The 22,360-nt window shown below is 44.8% G+C and overlaps 1 protein-coding gene across 1 annotated transcript in view; it reads left to right on the top strand.

Annotated features, from left to right (window-relative positions):
• LOC142743179 (ADP-ribosylation factor-like protein 8A) overlaps positions 1-22,360 on the top strand; it is a 51,088-nt gene that overhangs the window by 4,878 nt on the left and 23,850 nt on the right. Inside the window, exons 2-3 of the mRNA XM_075853676.1 lie at positions 6,624-6,704; positions 10,006-10,079. Of these exons, the coding sequence (XP_075709791.1) occupies positions 6,624-6,704; positions 10,006-10,079 (155 nt within the window). The remainder of the gene's footprint in view (positions 1-6,623; positions 6,705-10,005; positions 10,080-22,360) is intronic.

The following is a 22,360-nucleotide window of genomic DNA, read 5'->3' as shown; positions in this document are numbered from 1 at the left end:
GATGCTGGTAACTAGTGTAATATTTTTTTTTTTCCAAAAACGTTTATTATTTGCAAAGTTATGACCATTTTTCTAAATATGCTAATTTGGCTGTACTTGCCAAATGGGAGTGTACAATCAGCATCATACAGTTCTCCTCTTCCCAGCCCAGCAACACAGCGTGATCATATAGTATACAGCTTCCATTCCCGACCGTGTTTTCAACTGGTGATATCTCCGGTTGTTTGCTAGAACTGCGATGGTGTCATATGAAATATTACAATCTCATCTTTCATTCGCCTCCAGAACCACTGTCCAATAATTGTATATAGCTACTGTGGCTGACCATACAAAACACACAAACACACAAAATTGCAGGGTTTTTTACTATGCCACTTTGGTCTGGTTCACATTGCGTTTTAGCCCTACATTTAGCGTGTACATTGGGAATTCTCCTGACGTACACGCTAAATGTTTTACATAGGTCTCCATTAGCCCAACATCTGTCCTTTTGTCCTCTGTCGGACTGGTATATGTTGGTATACTTTTTTTTTTGAGGATAGAATAACGTACTATACTACGCTATTCCATCCTGAGGTATCCGGCAAAATAAATATACCGCTTGGTATATTTTTTTAACATGGGAGCCTATGTCCAGAGTGATGCTGACACAGTGGCCGGGGATTCCGGAATCTCAAAGTTCCTAAAGTCGCTATCCATATATGTCAGGGGCTCCTCAATGAGCAGAATCCCCGGCCAGAGCGATGCCAACACTCTGGCCAGATATTCCGGGATCTTAAAGCTTCTAAAGTCACTGTCCATGTATGAACAGTGACTTCAAGGGCTTCCCCAGGACCAGACTTCCCAACCAGAACTCTTTTGTTGCTCTGGCCGGGGACTCCAGCATTGTAGCACCTGACATCATTGTCCATATATTGACTGTGATGTCAGAAGCTTCCCCGGGCATAGAGCTTCAAGTAGCAATGTGCCCAGGGAGTTTGGGCAGCGTATCCTACTGTCTGCCTATACCGTAGTATACGTCGCTACCTTCTGTCGGACCTTCGACGGAAGAAAAAAATAACGTGATGTGAACCAGGCATATTACAGCACATTTATCTCTTTGAAAGGCTGCAGGACACATATTGAGTACCATGGATATAGCAATGCTGCAGGCAATACGATTCCCCCACAGAACATTTATAGCAGACCCCTCCTGATCAGAGATTGTCTTAGTGATCTGCAATGTGAGAAGAGGCTGTCCAAGACAGATACCTCCTTAAAATCAAATGTTCTTAGTTCACAATTTAATATAATTGTTTGAGCCCTTCTGTCACGTTATGTTGACCTCATTGAGATGGGTGCCACCCTTGTTTATCAGCAAGACATTTTTTTTAATGAATTTTCCGTTCTGTAGATTATGGCCAGTCTTACTAGTTTGTGTCTTTTTTGCTGTCTACTATTATTTCAAATTTTACGGCCCCAATAATGTCTTTCCCTACCACCTACATACTGTATTGTGACAAAACCAACACAATGTCTTAAAGAGGCTCTGTCACCTGATTTTGCAACCCCTATCTGCTATTGCAGCAGATAGGCGCTGCAATGTAGATTACAGTAACGTTTTTATTTTTAAAAAACGAGCATTTTTGGCCAAGTTATGACCATTTTTGTAATTATGCAAATGAGGCTTGCAAAAGTCCAAGTGGGTGTGTTTAAAAGTACAAGTCCAAGTGGGTGTGTATTATGTGCGTACATCGGGGCGTTTTTAATACTTTCACTAGCTGGGCGCTCTGATGAGAAGTAACATCCTCTTCTCTTCAGAACGCCCAGCTTGTGACAGTGCAGATCTGTGACGTCACTCACAGGTCCTGCATCGTGACGGCCACATCGGCACCAGAGGCTACAATTGATTCTGCAGCAGCATCGGCGTTTGCAGGTAAGTCGATGTAGCTACTTACCTGCAAACGCTGATGCTGCTGCAGAATCAACTGTAGCCTCTGGTGCCGATGTGGCCGTCACGATGCAGGACCTGTGAGTGACGTCACAGATCTGCACTGTCACAAGCTGGGCGTTCTGAAGAGAAGAGGATGTTACTTCTCATCAGAGCGCCCAGCTAGTGAAAGTATTAAAAACGCCCCGATGTACGCACATAATACACACCCACTTGGACTTTTACTTTTAAACACACCCACTTGGACTTTTGCAAGCCTCATTTGCATAACTACAAAAACGGTCATAACTTGGCCAAAAATGCTCGTTTTTTTAAAATAAAAACGTTACTGTAATCTACATTGCAGCGCCTATCTGCTGCAATAGCAGATAGGGGTTGCAAAATCTGGTGACAGAGCCTCTTTAAGCAATAATACCAAACACAAATATTCCAAAATAGTATAGCCCAAAATTTGGACAAAACAACCCCCCCCCCCCACTACAAATATGTGCAAAAAGGTAAAAAACTAAATTTAGAAACAGCCCCAGGTGGAAAAAAAACAGCATGACCCTATTCAGATGGTTATATATCCACAATATGTTGTATATCAATAGTTATCCACCAGGGATCAAGTACCTAGAATCAGACCCCACTAGGGAAACCACAGATCTATTATAATAAAAGTGCAAGGAGTACAAAAAAGTAATAGGTTTAATCACCTGTGGTAGACCTGATGGCAGATGGAGATTTTTGTGCACATGTGGAAACACTTGGACACACGTTTCGCAACCTTCGTCAGGAGTTGGCGAAACCTCCTGACAAAGTTCGGCCCTTGTGGGGGGAAGCGGTCCGGACGGCCCTGGCCCACGCATGGAGCATTTCCTCCATGGCGGTGCGCTGCGACCGGCTCCGGGCCAGCTGGGAAGGCCTCGGGGGTGGAAGGTGGCCAGGGCGGGCGATCCCTTGACCACAGTGAGGAGGAAAGGTGGTTCGGGACCACTGTTTTTCAAATGAAGGGGGTCCCAGGGATCAGACAGTTATCACCTATCCTGTGGATAGGTAATAAATGTTGATTCTGGTACAACCGCCTTTAAAGAGGCTCTGTCACCAGATTTTGCAACCCCTATCTGCTATTGCAGCAGATCGGCGCTGCAATGTAGATTACAGTAACGTTTTTATTTTTAAAAAACGAGCATTTTTGGCCAAGTTATGGCCATTTTTGTATTTATGCAAATGAGGCTTGCAAAAGTCCAAGTGGGCGTGTTTACAGTAAAAGTCCAAGTGGGCGTGTATTATGTGCTACATCGGGGCGTTTTTACTACTTTTACTAGCTGGGCGTTCTGACGAGAAGTATCATCCACTTCTCTTCAGAACGCCCAGCTTCTGCCAGATCACGCTGTGACGTCACTCACAGGTCCTGCATCGTATCGGCACCAGAGGCTACAGTTGATTCTGCAGCAGCATCGACGTTTGCAGGTAAGTCGATGTAGCTACTTACCTGCAAACGCCGATGCTGCTGCAGAATCAACTGAAGCCTCTGGTGCCGATGTGTCCTCGCTCGTCTGACACGATGCAGGCCCTGTGAGTGACGTCACAGCGTGATCTGGCAGAAGCTGGGCGTTCTGAAGAGAAGTGGATGATACTTCTCGTCAGAACGCCCAGCTAGTAAAAGTAGTAAAAACGCCCCGATGTACGCACATAATACACGCCCACTTGGACTTTTACTTTAAACACGCCCACTTGGACTTTTGCAAGCCTCATTTGCATAAATACAAAAATGGTCATAACTTGGCCAAAAATGCTCGTTTTTTAAAAATAGAAACGTTACTGTAATCTACATTGCAGCGCCTATCTGCTGCAATAGCAGATAGGGGTTGCAAAATCTGGTGACAGAGCCTCTTTAAGCATCCTGTTAAAACATGCTGTTTTTGTATTTTATCATGTAGAACAGGATAATGTCAAACAGGGTGGTGCAACAGGATTCCTATCCTGTAGCATCCTGTTTCCATAGACCTGGACTGTACAGAAAAACGGTTTTGTGAGGATCCAGTTCAACGGGGCAGAAAATAAGACAGAAACAAGTCAAAACGTATACTTTCTGGCATGACGGAAATCCCATTAAAACTGATGGATCCGTAAATCCGTTTTTTAGAAAACATAAAAACATGTGAACCGAAAATGATGCGAACCTGCTATACAATAATGTTGTAATAATAATAATAATAAAACCTATTTTAGGTAGTTAAAGAGACTCTCTCGCCACATTATAAGTGCCCTGTCTCCTATATAAGGAGATGGGCGCTGTAATGTAGGTGACAGTAATGCTTTTTATTTAAAAAAACTATCTTTTTTCACAAAGTTAGGAGCGATTTAAGTTTATGCTAATGAGCTTTCTTAATGCCCAAGTGGGCGTACTTTTACTTTCGACCAAGTGGGCGTTGTACAGAGGAGTGCATGACGCTGACCAATCAGCATCATGCACTCCTCGCCATTCATTTACACTGCACTAGCGATATAGATATATCACTATGTGCAGCCTCATACACAAGCCCTAACATTACTACAGTGTCCTGATAATGAATACACATGAAATCAAGCCTGGACGTCATGTGTACTCAGAATCCTGACACTTCTGACTCTTTTTTCGTGAGATTCCGGCAAGTGAAATGAAATCTCGTTTAGCTCCGAGATCTCGCGAGATTTCGTATCCGTTGCTGGAATCTCACAGAAAAGAGTCAGAAGTGTCAGGATTCTGAGTACACATGACGTCCAGGCTGGATGGTCATGTGTATTCATTATCAGGACACTGTAGTAATGTTAGGGCTTGTGTATGAGGCTGCACATAGTGATATAACTATATCGCTAGTGCAGTGTAAATGAATGGAGAGGAGTGCATGATGCTGATTGGTCAGCGTCATGCACTCCTCTGTACAACGCCCACTTGGTCGAAAGTAAAAGTACGCCCACTTGGGCATTAAGAAAGCTCATTAGCATAAACTAAAATCGCTCCTAACGTTGTGAAAAAAGATTGTTTTTTTTAAATAAAAAGCATTACTGTCACCTACATTACAGCGCCCATCTCCTTACGTAGGAGAAGGGGCACTTATAATGTGGTGACAGAGTCTCTTTAACAGTCTGTCTCCAAGCTGTTTCCAAATATGGCTGGCTGATCAATCGTTCATATCAAAGTGATCTAATAGAGATTAATTATTATATATTCATCTATAAAGACACACAGCCCCCTGAACACGAAACTCTTTGTCATGTACGCTGGCGCTCAAAACTGTATACAGTATTTGAGAAGAGAAAGTAAAAATCCACCTTTTTAATGGACCCTATGATCTCATTTGCCTTGGGAGCAGCTACTTGACACTGGTTGCTGTGACCCATTTAAAGAGACTCTCATCTCCGAAAACCCCCCTAAACTACAGTAGTCCATGATTATCTCAAAAGACGCTGATTCAGAATCTGCAATTTTTATCTTTTTACCTGCTTCCATTCTTCCACTGTACGCCTGCAAATGGGCCGTGCGCTGCATGCTGATGCATAGAATAAGTTTGATGAAATAATGGAGATGACTACTTAGACTCGTCATCTCCATGCAGATTCAGAATCAGCGTCTTTTAAGCTACGTAACTGTTACTGTAGATTAGGGGGGTTTCAGAGGTGACAGATTTCCTTTAAAAGGGTTATCCCATCCATGCAACCTAGGGTTGCACGATGTATCGAAATATCGATACTTTTAGATGCTGTACACCCTCGAACGGTTCAATACCGTTAATTAATGTATTTCAATACTGAGCTGTGCGGTCGTTGATACAGAAAGTTTGACTACTATGGATATATGACTTCTGGAGAAGTAAAGGGCCCACTGTGACTACTAGGGAAGTTGAGAAGATTGCTGTGACTAATGGGGAAGTCTGGCACAATTAAGGGGAAAATTGCTAGCATACAGCTAGGATATGTAGTATGCACTTTTTGAAGAGGCACACACTTTCCGAGCGCCCCTGCCATTTCGTTATAGCAATATGCAGGGTTGGCAGAGGTTGGACCCCTGCCAATTGGACATCTTAACAATATGCCATCAATGTCTCTTTTGAGACAACCCCTTTAAGTCGGCTCTACATCTGTACCGTTACCTCATTGCCAGTATTTGTCATTGAACATGCTTTGGTTTTGCTTTATCAAACTCATATGTGTTCACAGCCCTGCGGAGCACAACATTCATTCATTATATTACGGTTCCTGTCATCCACTTTAACTATGTGACTCACTAAAGTGTTAGGGTATGTGCACACACACTAATTACGTCCGTAATTGACGGACGTATTTCGGCCGCAAGTCCCGGACCGAACACAGTGCAGGGAGCTGGGCTCCTAGCATCATACTTATGTACGATGCTAGGAGTCCCTGCCTCTCTGCAGGACAACTGTCCCGTACTGTAATCATGTTTTCAGTACGGGACAGTAGTTCCACGGAGAGGCAGGGACTCCTAGCATCGTACATAACTATGATGCTAGGAGCCCAGCTCCCTGCACTGTGTTCGGTCCGGGACTTGCGGCCGAAATACGTCCGTCAATTACGGACGTAATTAGTGTGTGTGCACATACCCTTAAGGTTATAAAAGTTCCTCTTGGGGGCCAGAAATACAGTGATTGACTTGCATCTCTCAGTTTTGGGATTTCTGATTATTTCCTTTCTTTGTATCCTTCAGTCAGGACAATTTAATGAAGACATGATTCCAACCGTTGGTTTTAATATGCGGAAAATCACCAAAGGAAATGTAACCATCAAGGTAAATCCTTTTGCTGCACACAATATATGTAGCAAGAGTCTTCGACTTTAGTCCTACATTACTCAAGCGATTGTCATTTTGGATTTGGCAAGATTTAACAAATATTTGTACCGGTGTCAACCACAAAAGCTCAAAAATGAAATCCTCCAGAAAGATTCCTAATGAAAACAAAATATTTGGTTTCAAATGAGATTCTCTATCGAAACTTATTAAAAATATAAGAGATATAGAAAGGTCTAGTTTTGGTCTGCCAATCTCTAGAGAGTTTAATATATATACCACCACGAGTGTGTAGCCCCTCCCTTATCAACCATTTAACCAATCACAGAGTTAGTTTTGATCACTTAATAAACATAAAAAAGCATGTATGTAATATAAAGACATCTAATCAACATCAAACCCTTGTACTTCAGCATCGATCAAATACAAAAGTCCTTACATGTTCCAAATGCTACATCCAAAGATGCACAGGCAGAATGGATTGCAATTCTGCTTTGCCACGGCATATATAAAGCCCTACTTGGCATATCTATACAGGAAAACGGCATCTGAAGCTGGTTTACAATAGTTAGACATATGCGGTCAGTGAATGGGATCTTTCATTGTTTACTTCCAGAGGATGACAATCTGTCCAGGTCATGTGCTGATCACACAGGACAGTTATCAGAGTGATCATCACATGACCAGGACAGATTGTCATCCTCTGGAAGTAAACAATGAAGGATCCCATTCACTGACAGGAAACAGGGAACTTAAAAACGTGCATGCTATGCTGCATCCGTAACAGCCTGTTTTCTGATTACATGGTCAGAATTTACAAGTGGCAGCGGGAACACAGAGGTAGAACAGGGTTTAGGTGGGCCCGTTTTAGAGATAGGTGCGGGTCCCAGAGGTGGGACCCTCATCTATCTGACATTTATGTCATATCCTGTGGATATACCATAAATGTCACTGATGGGCAATCCCCTTTAGGCTGGGTTCACACACCCTATTTACGGACGTAATTCGGGCGTTTTAGCCCCGAATTACGTCCGAAAATACGGCACCAAAGCGGCAGCAAACATCTGCCCATTCATTTGAATGGGCTTTACGATGTTCTGTGCCGACGGTCATTTTTTTTTTACGCGTCGCTGTCAAAAGACGGAGCGTAAAAAAGACGCCCGCGTCAAAGAAGTGCCTGTCACTTCTTGAGACGTAATTGGAGACGTTTTCCCTTGACTCCATGGAAAAACAGCTCCAATTACGTCCGTAATGGACGCAGCGAAAAGCGCCTGCACTTGCCATTATGTCTGAAATTGCGGAGCTGTTTTCTCCTGAAAACAGCTCCGTGATTTCAGCCGTTACGGAAGTGTACGTGTGAACATACCCTCACAGTTGTGTAAGCCATGTCAGTATACTGTGTAATGCTCAAGGGAACTTTATCCATCTGTGTGCCCATTGGTGGATACCTATCTGACACATTAGTAGGAACGCACACCCTGTAATCAAAGTGGCTCCCCATTCTGATAATGCTCGTTCGCTAAGTCTGTGTATGTAAGGCCCAGCTCACATCATGTTTATACTCTCCACCAAGCGTATACGCTTGAATGTATAAAAAAAAGGTATTCCACGGCGTAACCATTAACAATAATGGACCAAACGGATATTTTTGACCTCCTTCATGTTAGCTTGCACTTTTTTTGGAGGACAGAATTGTGTAGTCCTCCATTCTATTTTTCCCTCAAAATAAAACGTATACCCGACTTACGATTTTTTTTCGTTATAATCAAAGGGTGACATCAGCAGGCGTAATGTTTTACGTTTGCATACGTTAATCGTATATATTTTTATAGAAGTGAAATGGGTCCGGCATACGATGTAGTAAAATTACTGTTGCTTTATTGATAACACATTTAAAATAAGATGGATAAAAATACCTGATGGAGAAAGCTTACGCGTTTCAAACCTATTGGTTCTTACTCATGGCGGCTATGAGTAAGAACCAATAGGTTTGAAACGCGTGAGCTTTCTTCACCCAGGATTTTTATCCATCTTATTTTAAATGTGTTATCAATAAAGCAACAGTGATTTTACTACATCGTGTGCCGGAACCATTTCACTTCTACGCATATCCACCTACCCCCGACGTGTTTGCACCGATAAAATACAGGAAGTAGTAACCAGACTGCAATGTGGTGAGCAGACCTTTTTTCTACTTTTTGTATATATTTTTACTCCTTTTTAGTAGATGGAAAGTAAAAAAAATGTTTTAACATATTAGTTAAATGATCACACAAACAGATGCCTAAGAAACGTAGACGGAAGCATCAGAATGGCATACTTTTTCTCCATTTGTAGTATATTTGGTAAAGGTAAATGCTAAACGTAGCCTAAAAACGTGATGTGAACAGGGACTCACACAGGACTTGAGCTACAGTACTGGGACACCAATTCTCCAAAAGGGCAATATTGCAAATAATAATGGTCCCAGCAATAGAATAAACAGGTTTAGGCCCCATGCACACGACCGTAAAAACGCCCGTAATCACGGCCTGTAATTACGGGCCCATAGACTTCTATTGGCCACGGGTACCTCCCCTTATGCTTACGGGAAGGTGCCCGTGCCGTTGAAAAATATAGAACATGTCCTATTTCAGGCCGTAATTACGGCACGGGCAGGCCCACAGAAGTCTGAGGGGCTCCCGTAATTACGGGTGACTACGTGTGTGTATAGTCACTGTCCAGGGTGCTGAAAGAATTAAACGATCGGCAGTAACTCTTTCAGCACCAGGGACAGTGACTGCCGATCACAATATAGATAAAGCTGTAAAAAAAAAAGACGTTCATACTTACCCAGAACTCCCTGCTTCTTCCTCTAGTCCGGCCTCCTGAGATGACGTTACAGCCCATGTGACCGCTGCAGCCAATCACAGGCTGCAGTGGTCACATGGACTGCGCGTCATCCAGGGAGGTCGGACTGGATGTCAAGAGAGGGACACGTCACCAAGACAACGGCTGGGTAAGTATGAATTTCTTTTACTTTTATTATGGAAAGGGCTGTCCCTTCTCTCTATCCTACACTGATAGAGAGAAGGGCTGCCGATTACTGCAGTGTAATTTTGCAGAATATGGGTCGAATACGTGTGACCAAGGACCCGTATTTACGCCAGTATTTACGGGTGGACAAAAATACGGTCGTGTGCATGGGGCCTAAGACAAACTATCCAACAAGTAATATATGTATGTGCACATATTCTAAACAATATCTGTGTGGGCAGAAAGAAGACGTTACACAAGCACTTACTTTTTCCATTCCTTTTAGTTGTGGGACATTGGAGGACAACCTCGTTTTCGAAGCATGTGGGAAAGGTATTGCCGAGGTGTAAGCGCCATTGTGTGAGTATCATAATGCATACTAGAGATATCCATATCTCATTGATGAGTAATGTGTAATTGCCTTATGTGTAAACTTGCAGATGAGTTTCTTCCACTTTAACCCCTTAATGTCCAGGTTTTTTTTGCCATTACTGACCAATCACTATCTTACGTTTTTTCACCATCGCATATCTAAGAGTCATAACTTTTTTATTTTTCGTCGACCTAGCCGTATGAGGGCTTGTTTTTTGCGGGACAAGCTGTTTTTTTGAATTGCACAATTTTTGGGTGCACATAGTATATTGATAAAGTTTTAATAACTTTTTTTGGGGAGGGAACAAAAAAAAAACCCAGCTATTCCAGTATGTGTTTTCACATTTAAAATTATTATTATTATTATTATTATTATTATTATTATTATTATATGAGTCCGTACGATTGTGGGGTTTGCACACTAAAAACCCTTAAAAGAAAAATGTGTTTTTGCATCGCCGCATTTCAAGAGCCATAGCATTTTTCTTTTTTTGAACTCGGTTTATTGTAATAGTACATACAGAAACCATTCATGAAAACATAAAGATTAACAATCCTGCATAAAATTATTTCACATTAGAAATAATAATATCACAGTATACATAAAAGTGAGTCACAGGAGACCCCGAATAGCCACTGCGCGCAGGCAGGTCAGTGTCCCCTGTATTTTGATCATACAGAAATGCAGAGTACAGTCAGCTGCCGAAACCCTGCTCGAGGAACACAAGTAAGGTAGCAAGTATCTAGCCAAATGAATCTCAATCCACGTTAGGTGGTAAGGACGCTCTAAGGTCGCCCACGCTGAAAGAAGTAAGAGGTGAAGAGCACCACCCTCCCCAAATTTTCAAAAATGTATGTTGGCATCCTCTATGCTTATACACTACATTTTCATATGGGAGAATAGCATTAACCAGTTTTTTCCATTGTGAGGCATCCGTAAAAGTGTCCCCCATCCACCGGATGGCTATCGCTTTTCTAGCCAAGAACAGGACTTCTCGCATTCTCGCAGGAAGATACCCTCATAGTGTGTCCAGGCCCCGTCTCCCAACAGCCCCAATAAGCAGAGACCGGGTACACACGGAACCAAACTGTTCATGATTGAAGATAGTAGTTGTGTTACCTCCTTCCAAAAATTGGCTATGACTGGGCACAACCACATCATGTGATCAAAACCGGCCTGGTCTTGAGAGTATCGATGGCATCGTGTACTGGAAGCCCTTCCCATCCGAAATAGCCTGACAGGGGTAATATAGCATCTGTGTATGATGTACAATTTGTTATTCGCTGCAGGCGAGACCACGAGATGCGACCCCATGGCCTCCCCCCAATCCTCAGTGGATAGTGTGGGGATAAGACCCCTCCATCCGATCTCAACCGAAATCTCAACGTGAGCGACCCTCTGAGACAGAAGGTAAGTATATAGGGCCGATACCATCCCCCTCGGTCCCTGTGTTCTCAGAATGCCAATAAGCGGCAGTGAAGAAATGGACCTCTGATCCTCCCTGAACTGGGATTGTAGAGCATGCCTAATCTGAACACACCGGAATGTATCTCTCTCAGGAACCCGGAATGTATCCTGTATCTCTCTGGCAGATATTATATGTCCCTCATCATCTATCAGGTTTCGCACCTCTGTTACTCCCATGTCAATCCAAAAATCGGAATCCTGCATCCCCCTAAAATGAGACAACCCCGGATGAGACCAAAGAGGCATTTCTGCAACTATGTATGCCCAATTCAAGACTGTCTTAGCGTGAGACCAAACCTGCCTAGCTAATTTGAGTATTGGCAAGGAGTTCCTAGGGCTATATCCATGCGGCTCAAGTATGGGCCACAAAGAAGGGATCCGGAGGAAATGGGCTAAGTGGAGTTCCGCATTAGGCATTGGGTCCTCAGCCACCCATGCTTTAATATACCTTAGCTGGCCTGCCAAGTAGTAAAGGAACATATCGGGTAAAGCGGCCCCAGCCTGTTCCTTGGGTCGTTGGAGCGTGCTAAGTTTAAGCTTGGGGCGGCTCGCCCCCCAGAGAAAGGAGGAAAATAAAGAATCCACCAGGGTAAAGAAACGTTTAGGAACCAAGGAATCCGCGTGTTCCAGGAGATATAACATTTTGGGCAGCACTATCATCTTAATTAAATTTATTCTACCCGCAGTCGATATAGGGAGCGCCTTCCAAACAGCAAATTTATCTCTTAGATATGTCAACAAGGGGTAAATATTAAGATCATATGAATTTACACTATTCCTGACTATAAGGACCCCTAAGTATTTAAAACATGAGACCACCTGAAAGTCCGTGCCCCACCCACAGTTATCAGGTCTAAGAGGCATAAGATAAGATTTGCTCCAATTAATATAGAGGCCCGAGAACCGCCCGAACTCTTCCAGTATCATCATTGCTCTAAGCAAGGATGCGTTTGGATTAGCCATATACAGTATCATGTCATCAGCATAGAGACCGATACGATCCTACCGTGGTCCTATGCGAATGCCCTGAAAAGCCGCGTCTTGACGGATGCGGATAGCCAGGGGTTCGATAGCCACCGCGAACAGAAGAGGGGACAGGGGACACCCCTGCCTCGTGCCTCTATGGAGACGGAAGGAGGGGGACAAAATCCCATTGACCACCACCGATGCTCTGGGATCTTTATACAGGATTTTAATCCATTTGAGGAAGCTCTCGCCAAATCTGTGGAGAATCTCAAACAGAAAAGGCCACCCCACTGAATCAAAAGCCTTAGCCGCATCCAATGAGGCCAATGCCCAATCCTGCTGTTCCCACCAACCTATTTGAGTCACCACCTGAGCTCTGCGGATATTATCCGATGTTGATTTGCCTGGGATGAAACTGGATTGGTCTGGATGTATAATGTCTGTGATAGCGCCGCTGAGTCTATTAGCAAAGGCCCCATGCACACGACAGCAAAAAACCTCCGTTTTTGCGGACCGCAATTGCGGTCCGAAAAACGGAGCCGTTCACTTTCATTGAACACTGACACCTTTCCGTAGCACTACGGAAGGGTGTCAGTGCCGTGGAAATGTTCCGGGAATTATGGAACATGTCCGTTCTTTCGCATTTTGCGGGCCGTGCTCCCATACTTTGTATGGGAGCACGGCCCGAAAATGCGGCTGTCAGTCAGCGGCTGGCCGTGCCCGCAATCGCGGGCCGTGATTGCGGGCACGGTCGTGTGCATGGGGCCTAAGAGTTTGGTTAAAATTTTATAATCCACATTGAGTAAGGATATCGGACAGTACAATCCACACTCCTCTGAACTTTTCCCCGGTTTCAAAATGACCACTATAGTGGCATCTTTCAGCGACTCAGGTAACTCACCCCTCTGAAAGGCGTCCTCAAATACAGTTAACAGCTGGGGTAATAGAACATCCGCATATTGAATATACACCTCTAGTGGGAGTCCATCCGGACCCGGCGCCTTCCCTTTTGTCATGGAAGACAAGCAGTCCTCAATCTCCTGTACCGAGAAAGGGGCCTCTAACTTTACTCTATTCTCCTCTGACAACACAGGAAAGCTTGCTCCATCTAAATAGGTGTTCAATTCCTCCATAGGGTACTGTGCCTGCGAAGTATAGAGCTCCCTATAAAAATCTGCAAACCTGTTCAGTATGTCTAACGGCGTAGTCGCCGTGTCCTGGTTAGGTTGGGAAATGCGTAACACTGAGGGAGACATGGTATTCTGTTTCGCTATTTGTGCCAGCAGCTTACTTGACTGATTACCGTGCTCAAAAAAAGATTGTTTGGAGAAGAATATCTTTCTAGCTGCCTTTTCCCTGACAAGAAGCAAATATTGTCTACCCGCTGCCAGCCAAGCTTCTCTATTAACCTGGGATGGGTCCTGTACAAAATTATCCTCCAATTCCCTGCATAGCTGTGCTAGATCCACTTCTTGTCTGGCTGAAGAGCGTTTGACATAGGATATAGAAGATCGCAAACACCCTCTCAGATATGCCTTTAGTGTATCCCATAACAATGCTCCATTCTGTTCCTGTGAATGGACCCCTAAGAAGACATCTAATTGGTCAGGTATTCTGTCATTATCCTTAAACATTTGCAACCAAAATGGGTGTATCCTGAGAGCACCCTGCAATCCCTCTGACCGCTGACTCAGTTGTAGGAGAATCGGACTATGATCTGACACCCCCTGGGCAGATGCTCTATAGATGCCATGCTAGAGAAAATGGCGGGAGACCCAAACACGTAGTAAATGCGTGACAATGCTTTAAACTGAGGGGTATGGCACGTGTACTCTCTTATTCCCGGTGGCTCACCCACCACAGATCTAGCCAACCTATCTCCACCATCAGAGAAGCTAGCTGTGTGGGACTCGCGGGGTCCCGGGGGGCGGTCCTATCAGTAAAACGATCCATGAGAGGGTCTATGGTGAGATTCAGATCCCCCATTAATATAACCCGCGTATCCTGATAAGTGGATGCAAAGGAGATGGCTTCACTGATTATGTCTATTGAGCCCTGTGGCGGGTTGTACATACCAACTATAACATAAGGGATAAAATTCACATTAGCATGAACGAACACATATCTGCCGTCGGCATCTATTCTAGTGTGTAACAATAACTTTGAACATCAAAACTCATCAGGAGCCGCATAAGCCTACAATGCATAAGAATGCAAAAAATGGGGGTAGTTTCCACTGTTAAGGTTATTGACGCAGTGAAATTAAGATAGACAGTAATACCTTTCAATGGCTTCACCCCGTGTTAAAAAGGCTCTGTCGCCAGATTTTGCAGCCCCTATCTGCTATTGCAGCAGATAGGCGCTGCAATGTAGATTACAGTAATGTTTTTATTTTTAAAAAACAAGCATTTTTGGCCAAGTTATGACCATTTTTGTAGTTATGCAAATGAGGCTTGCAAAAGTCCAAGTGGGTGTGTTTAAAAGTAAAAGTCCAAGTGGGCGTGTATTATGTGCGTACATCGGGCGTGTTTACTACTTTTACTAGCTGGGCGCTCTGATGAGAAGTATCATCCACTTCTCTTCAGAACGCCCAGCTTCTGGCAGTGCAGATCTGTGACGTCACTCACAGGTCCTGCATCGTGTCGGACACATCGGCAGCAGAGGCTTCAGTTGATTCTGCAGCAGCATCGGCGTTAGCAGGTAAGTCGATGTAGCTACTTACCTGCAAACGCCGATGCTGCTGCAGAATCATCTGTAGCCTCTGGTGCCGATGTGTCCCCGCTCGTCTGACACGATGCAGGACCTGTGAGTGACGACACAGCGTGATCTCTCGAGAACACGCTGTGTCTGCACTGCCAGAAGCTGGGCGTTGTGAAGAGAAGTGGATGATACTTCTCATCAGAACGGTCAGCTAGTAAAAGTATTAAAAACGCCCCGATGTACGCACATAATACACGCCCACTTGGACTTTTACTTTTAAACACACCCACTTGGACTTTTGCAAGCCTCATTTGCATAACTACAAAAATGGTCATAACTTGGCCAAAAATGCTCGTTTTTTAAAAATAAAAACGTTACTGTAATCTACATTGCAGCGCCTATCTGCTGCAATAGCAGATAGGGGTTGCAAAATCTGGTGACAGAGCCTCTTTAAGCTGTATTTCAGCCATATAAGATTACATGTTCCCATACTCCTATCATGCAGGAATGTGAGGGCAATTAATACACTTATTTGAACTATAACACTTATACACCTGTTGCACATCTAAATGGCTGCCCCCCTCCCCGTATCTCCCCCCTCCCCTTCTTCTTCAGGGTTTAATACGCACATATACTCCACACAGCATGAATATTTCAAAGATTACAACCCATAGTGATGCATGAACAGATAACAAATGCAGAGGGGCACTTCATGGAATGCACATTACAGTCATGTAAACTCACTGTCCCCAGCATACAAAATATGGCCTCCAAGTCAGCATCGAGGAGACCGTCCATGTCTGGTAAGCCACTCATCTGCCGCCTCCGGGGTAGTGAAAAACACGGATCTCTCTCCATCCACAACTCTCAGGCGCGCTGGATACGCCATAGAATATGGAATCTGATGCTCACGAAGTCGTCTCTTGACGTGCACATACGAGGCCCTCTGGCGTTGTAACTCCGGGGAAAAATCCGGGAAGATGGACACCGTCGTATTCTCAACCCTGATCTCTCCTTTGCGCCTCGCGGCTTGCAGCACCATGTCACGGTCCTTGCAGTTTAGCAATCGCGCCAGCAATGGTCGAGGGTTCGCCCCAGGCGGTGGTGGTTTTGCCGGTACTCTATGTGCCCTTTCCACTGCAAAGACCAACGAAAATACAGTATCCGGGAATAGGTCTTTCAGCCACTACTCCACAAATTCATCTGGCCGAGGTCCTTCCGTCCTTTCAGGGAGGCCGATGATCCTCAGATTATTCCTCCTCAGCCGGTTCTCCAGATCGTCTGCCTTTTGGCGCCACAGCTCCACTTTCCCGGTCAGGTCCCTCAGCGTGCGTGGCTTGGCTGCCGTAACATCCTCCAGGTCCAAGACCCGCGTCTCAACCTGAGTAACCCGGTCCCTCAGATTATGGAGGTCTTGCCGCATCAGACCGACATCCACCTTCACCTCCTCCACTTTCGTGGTAACCGAGGTGCGCGTCTCCAGGATCGCAGCCAGGAGTGTCTCTGACACTTGCTTCAGCGTTAATTCGGGAGCCGCAGCCTCCTCTGCAGCGGTGAGTATAACATGCTGCCCATCCTGAACATGTGCCGACGAGGACGTCTCACCCCGGTCGCCATCTTGTCCCGAGTTCCTGGCGAATTCTCTCAGCTTTTCCACCGCTCCCTGAGTCTTGGAGGGGCCCATAGCGTGCCGAGTGGGTTTCTTACCCTTCTTCCTCAACAGGTAAGGAATTTTGGCTGAAATACTTTCTCCACAGTATAAGTTACAGGGTTCAGCACAAGGAGCTAAGGTTTAGTGCAACCGCTCACATCCGTGCCCGGCCACGCCCCAGCCGTCGCATTTTTATACTTCAATCGATGTAGCCATATGTGGGCTTGTTTTTTTTCGGGGTGTAGTTTTCATTGGTACTATTTTTGGGTACATAGTACTTATTAATTAACTTTTATTTGTTTTTTTGGTGGAGAATTTTACCGTTGTTTTTTTTGTATGCCGTTCACACAGCAGGTTTAATCAGTGTGTTAACTTTATTTTTTTAGTTGTTACGATCGTGGCGTATATGTGTATTTTTTTATTTTTACTAAGTAAAACCCACTTTTTATGAACAAAAAAATGTGTTTTTATTTTTACTGTAATTTTTTTTCATAACCTCTTTTTAACTGTTTTAAAGGGAATGTGTCACTAGAAATGTTTTTTTGTTTTTTTTTAGTTAAACAATTATTATTTAAGTGATAACACATTGTTTGAATTTTTTCACATGTCAGGAAATATTATAAATTAGATTCTAATTTATAACATTTCGATGTGCTGGCCACTAGAGGGAGCAGTTCCCAAAATTCCAGCATGGTCAATGTGGTAAAGCAACCTCATTGCTTTATGCTGCAAATTTGGGGTAGACACACTCTCTCTAGTGTCCTCACACAATCCCTCCTCCCTTATTCTGGCTAGTGCCAGGGGAATGAGGAGTTTGAATCTTCAAACCTCCTACACTGTGTGCCGCCATTTTCTGAGCGACTGCACAGTGTAGGAGGATTAGATACAGTATCACACAAACATAATACACACATCACATACACGAACATAAATTACCTTCTCCTGCCGTCGCCTCCGCTCCTATTCTTTGCGCCTTCGCTTCCTTGAACATATTGCCGGCGGCCGGAAGTCGTCATCTTACTGTCCGGTAGCGGCTTCCGGTCTACATGAAAGTGGCGCCGGATTTCGCTCTGCGAACGAGTTTCATTTTGGTCTGTGTGGGAGCGGCGCATGCGCTGTTCCCACACAGACGGCGTACGCTTCAGAGAATGGAACGTATTCCATCTCTGTATGTGTCGTTAATCGACACATACAGAGATGAAAAAAAAATGGCAGCCCCTATAGAGAAGTAAGAACAAAGTAAAAAGTATAACACAAATAAATAAAATTTATGTTAATATCATATTAAAGCCGTGTTTACACGAGCGTGTGCGTTTTGCGCACGCAAAAAACGCAGCTTTTTGCGTGCGCAAAAGGCACTTAACAGCTCCATGTGTCAGCCCTGTATGATGCGCGGCTGCGTGATTTTCGCGCAGCTGCCATCATTATGACACCCCGTTTGGATGTTTGTAAACAGAAAAGCACATGGTGCTTTTCTGTTTACATTCATAGTTTGACAGCTGTAGTGCTTCCGTGTGGCATGCGTGATTTTCACGCACCCATTGACTTCAATGGGTGCGGGATGCGGACTCACGCTGCGCAAAAATCACGGACTGTCTACACTGCCCCATAGACTAACATAGGTCCGTACGACACGCGTGAAAATCACGCGCGTTGCACGGACGTATTACACATTCGTCTAAACAAGCCCTAAAAGCAATATGATAAAAAAATAAATACAAAATTCATGACACCTTCCCTTTAAATTTTAGTTTTTTTTAATCCCACTAGGGGACTTCACAATGCGATTTTCTGATCGCAGATATAATGCTTTGGTATACTTAGTATACTAAAGCATTATTGCCTGTCAGTGTAAAACTGACAGCCAATCTATTAGGCCGTGCCTCTGGCCACCGGCTGCCATGGACACTCATCATCGCTCGTCGTTGAGAGGTTAAAAACATGCATGCTGCAGCCTCTAGGGTTGCATATACAAATGGTGCCTTTGCTGCCGAGGTGTAATGCCAAAGCAGCAGATGGTACACTGTAATGAATGGGATTTTCCAAAATCCCTTTCATAGTATTATTAAAAAACACACGAGGGCAGAATTCTGGCAGAAATTTCACCAACAAATTGGCAAACATTGTATGTGCCTAATTTATTATGTCGTTTTAAGGTAAGGCCACATGGAACAGCCCTGACACGGTAACGACACGGCAAACAACCGCGCCGGCACCATGATCGGCATGGCTGTCATAGGCAGGGGGGTGCAATCTACAAGGGAGGGGGGCGGTGCTGCGAGATTTACCAGAGGTGGGGGTGCGATCTACAAGGCAGGGGTGGTGCTGCGATCTACATGTGGGGGTGCTGTGATCAACAAGGTAGGGTACGATCTACATAGGGGTGGGGGTGCTATCTTTAAGGGTGTTTGGCACTGTCTATATGGACACTGGCACAATATTGAGGGGGTGGCACTATATGGGCACTGTCACGACGTGGGCACCCTCACTACATGTGGGCACTGTCACTATGTGGGCACCCTCACTACATGTGGGCACTGTCACTATGTGGAAACGATGTCACTAAATGTGGGCACCGTGGCACTATCTACCCTGACAAATGAATTCCATCCTTTTTTTATTTATTTTTTTCAACGGCCATGAAAGATGGACTGGAAATGGATGAGAATTTGGAGACAATGATGCAAAATGGACATAAAAAACTGACCATTGATCAGTTTTTAATGGCCATTTTTTTTTCACTGTCGGTACTTAGGGTATGTTCACACGCAGTAGCAAAATACGTCTGAAATTACGGAGCTGTTTTCGCCTGAAAACAGCTCCTGATTTTCAGACGTTTTTTAACAACTCGAACTCCACCCATCCTCCTCCTAGGCACGATTTTATGCACAGTAGTCCTTGAGAGAGGAGAATTGGAAAGTTTCTGATCAAAAATGGACCAAAAACTAAACAGCAGAGCAGCAGTGGGGTCCCACCACAGCAAAGAATGAGGGTATGTTCACACGATTAGGGCATGACCAGACGTGGCGGAATTGCTCTGGAATTCCGCTGCGGAAATCCGCAGCGTACACGTTTCTCCATTGCTTTCCACAGCTTTTTAGTGGGGTCCGTTTACACATTGTGGAAAACTCCGCTGCGGACCATAGGCTGCGGTGCGGAATTTGATGTCCGCAGCATACACTGGCTGTTGCGGACGTGTAGCGGACTTGTTGCGGACTCATTGCGGAATTTCTCCATTGACTTCAATGGAGAGTCAAAATCCTGCAATGAAGTCCGCAGATGTTATGTGTGCTGCATAGCGTATTTGTTTTACGAACATAACATTTCTTCATTCTGGCTGGACCTATGTATTTCTAGGTCTACAGCCAGACTGAAGCCCCATGCACACCAACGTAAAAACGCCCGTAATCACGGACCGTTATTATGGCATGGCATAGAAGTCAATGGGGCTCCCGTAATTACGGGTGACTATGTGTGTGTGCACCCGTAATTACAGAGGAGCGTTGCTAGGCGACGTCAGTAAATAGTCACTGTCCAGGGTGTGGAAAGCGTTAAACGATCGGCAGTAACTGTTTCAGCACCCTGGACAGTGAATTCCGATCACAATATACATCAACCTGTAAAAAAAATAGAAGTTCCTACTTACCGAGAACTCCCTGCTTCTTTCTCCAGTCCGGCTTCCCAGGATGACGTTTCAGTCTAAGTGACGGCTGCAGCCAATCACAGGCTGCAGCGGTCACAATGACTGCCGCGTCATCCAGGGAGGTCGGGCTGGATGTCAAGAGAGGGACGCGTCACCAAGGCAACGGCCGGTAAGTATGAGTTTCTTTTACTTTTACTAGGGAAAGTGCTGTCCCTTCTCTCTATCCTGCACTGATAGAGAGAAGGGAAGTACTTTCACCTCAATACGCAACGGCTAGTCCGCATCAATTTAATGCCCATTTTAGGCAGAACCGCAACAGAATCTGCAACGCAGATTATGTGCGGCATTGATGCGGACAGTGGCGGAAGAAATACGCCACGTCTGGTCATGCCCTTATGGTATGTTCACATGCAGTAGCAAAATACGTCTGAAATTACGGAGCTGTTTTCGCCTGAAAACAGCTCCTGATTTTCAGAAGTTTTTGTAGCAATTCGCGTTTTTCGCTGAGTATTTTACGGACATTATTGGAGCTGTTTTTCAATGGAGTCAATGAAGAACGTCTCCAAAAACGTCCGAAGAAGTGACATGCACTTCTTTGACGCGGGCGTCTTTTTACGCGCTGCCTTTTGACAGCGATGCATAAAATTACACCTCGAGGGAACAGAACATCGAAAAACCCATTGAAAGCAATGGGCAGATGTTTGTATGTATAATGGAGCCATTTTTTCAGCCGTAATTCGAGGTGTAAAACGCCCGACTTACGTCTGAAAACAGTGCGTGTGAACATAGCCTTAGTGTTCAGGCCGAGAGACAGCTATAATAACAGGTCTTACAAAGCTCATAGATCAATCCATTCTTAGTCTAGAGACCTTGGCAGATGTAAAGCCTCTATAAGGCCGGGTTCCCACGGGTCGAATACGCTGAGTAAAAATCATGCACCATATCCAACCTGGAATCCGCAATACATTCCGTCCGAAAAACCACACCACGTTGTGGTGCAGTTTTTCGATCAGTATTTCTGCTGCGGAAAACTTCAATACTTACCCCACTCCCTCTTCTTTGCGTGTAGTCCGGCCTCCTAAGATGAAGCTGTAGGCCATATGATGCTGCAGCATGTGATTGTGAGGGTTTGGATCGGTGGGGGTCCAGGTGCTGAGACCCCCACTGTTGCTGAAACGAAGGGGCAGAACAAGCGCTAAGCTGAGAGCCCTGCACCTTCAGCTGTGATCTGCGCTCCTTGTTAGGCCTTATTCACACGGATGTGTCAGTTTTGCGCGCGCAAAAACCGCTGCGTTTTGCACGCGCAAAAGGTCCGTGTGGCATCAGCATATGGTGCGTGGCTGCGTGATTTTCACGCAGCCGGCATCATTATAACACTCTGTTTTTATGTTTACAAACAGAAAAGCACGTGGTGCTTTTCTGTTTTCATTTTACTACTATAGCGCGCATCACGGGCGGCACCCGGAAGTGCTTCCGTGTGCCGTGCACGATTTGCACGCACCCATTGACTTCAGTGGGTGCGTGCTGCGCGAAACATGGGCAAGTATAGGACATGTCGTGAGTTTCACGCAGTGCACACACGCTGCGTGAAATTCACTGACAGTCTGAACGGCCCTATTCACTAACATAGGTCCGTGCGACGCACGTGAAAATCACACGCATAGCACGGACGTATAACACGTTCGTGTGAATAAGGCCTTAGGCTGAAGGCGGCTCACATAGGAACCCCACTGATCCAAACTTTTTCTGTGTTTCTGTGACAGATCAAAGGTTTTCAGGGAGTGCAGTTACGAGTACATTGCCAAGTGTTTAGGAATCAATAAAAAGTATCAGGCAAATTA

The sequence above is a fragment of the Rhinoderma darwinii genome, chromosome 2 (assembly GCF_050947455.1).
Source record: "Rhinoderma darwinii isolate aRhiDar2 chromosome 2, aRhiDar2.hap1, whole genome shotgun sequence".
NCBI classification, from domain to species: domain Eukaryota; kingdom Metazoa; phylum Chordata; class Amphibia; order Anura; family Rhinodermatidae; genus Rhinoderma; species Rhinoderma darwinii.
The sequence above is the reverse complement of the archived record's forward strand: the minus strand, read 5'-3'. Positions and strand labels throughout refer to the sequence as shown.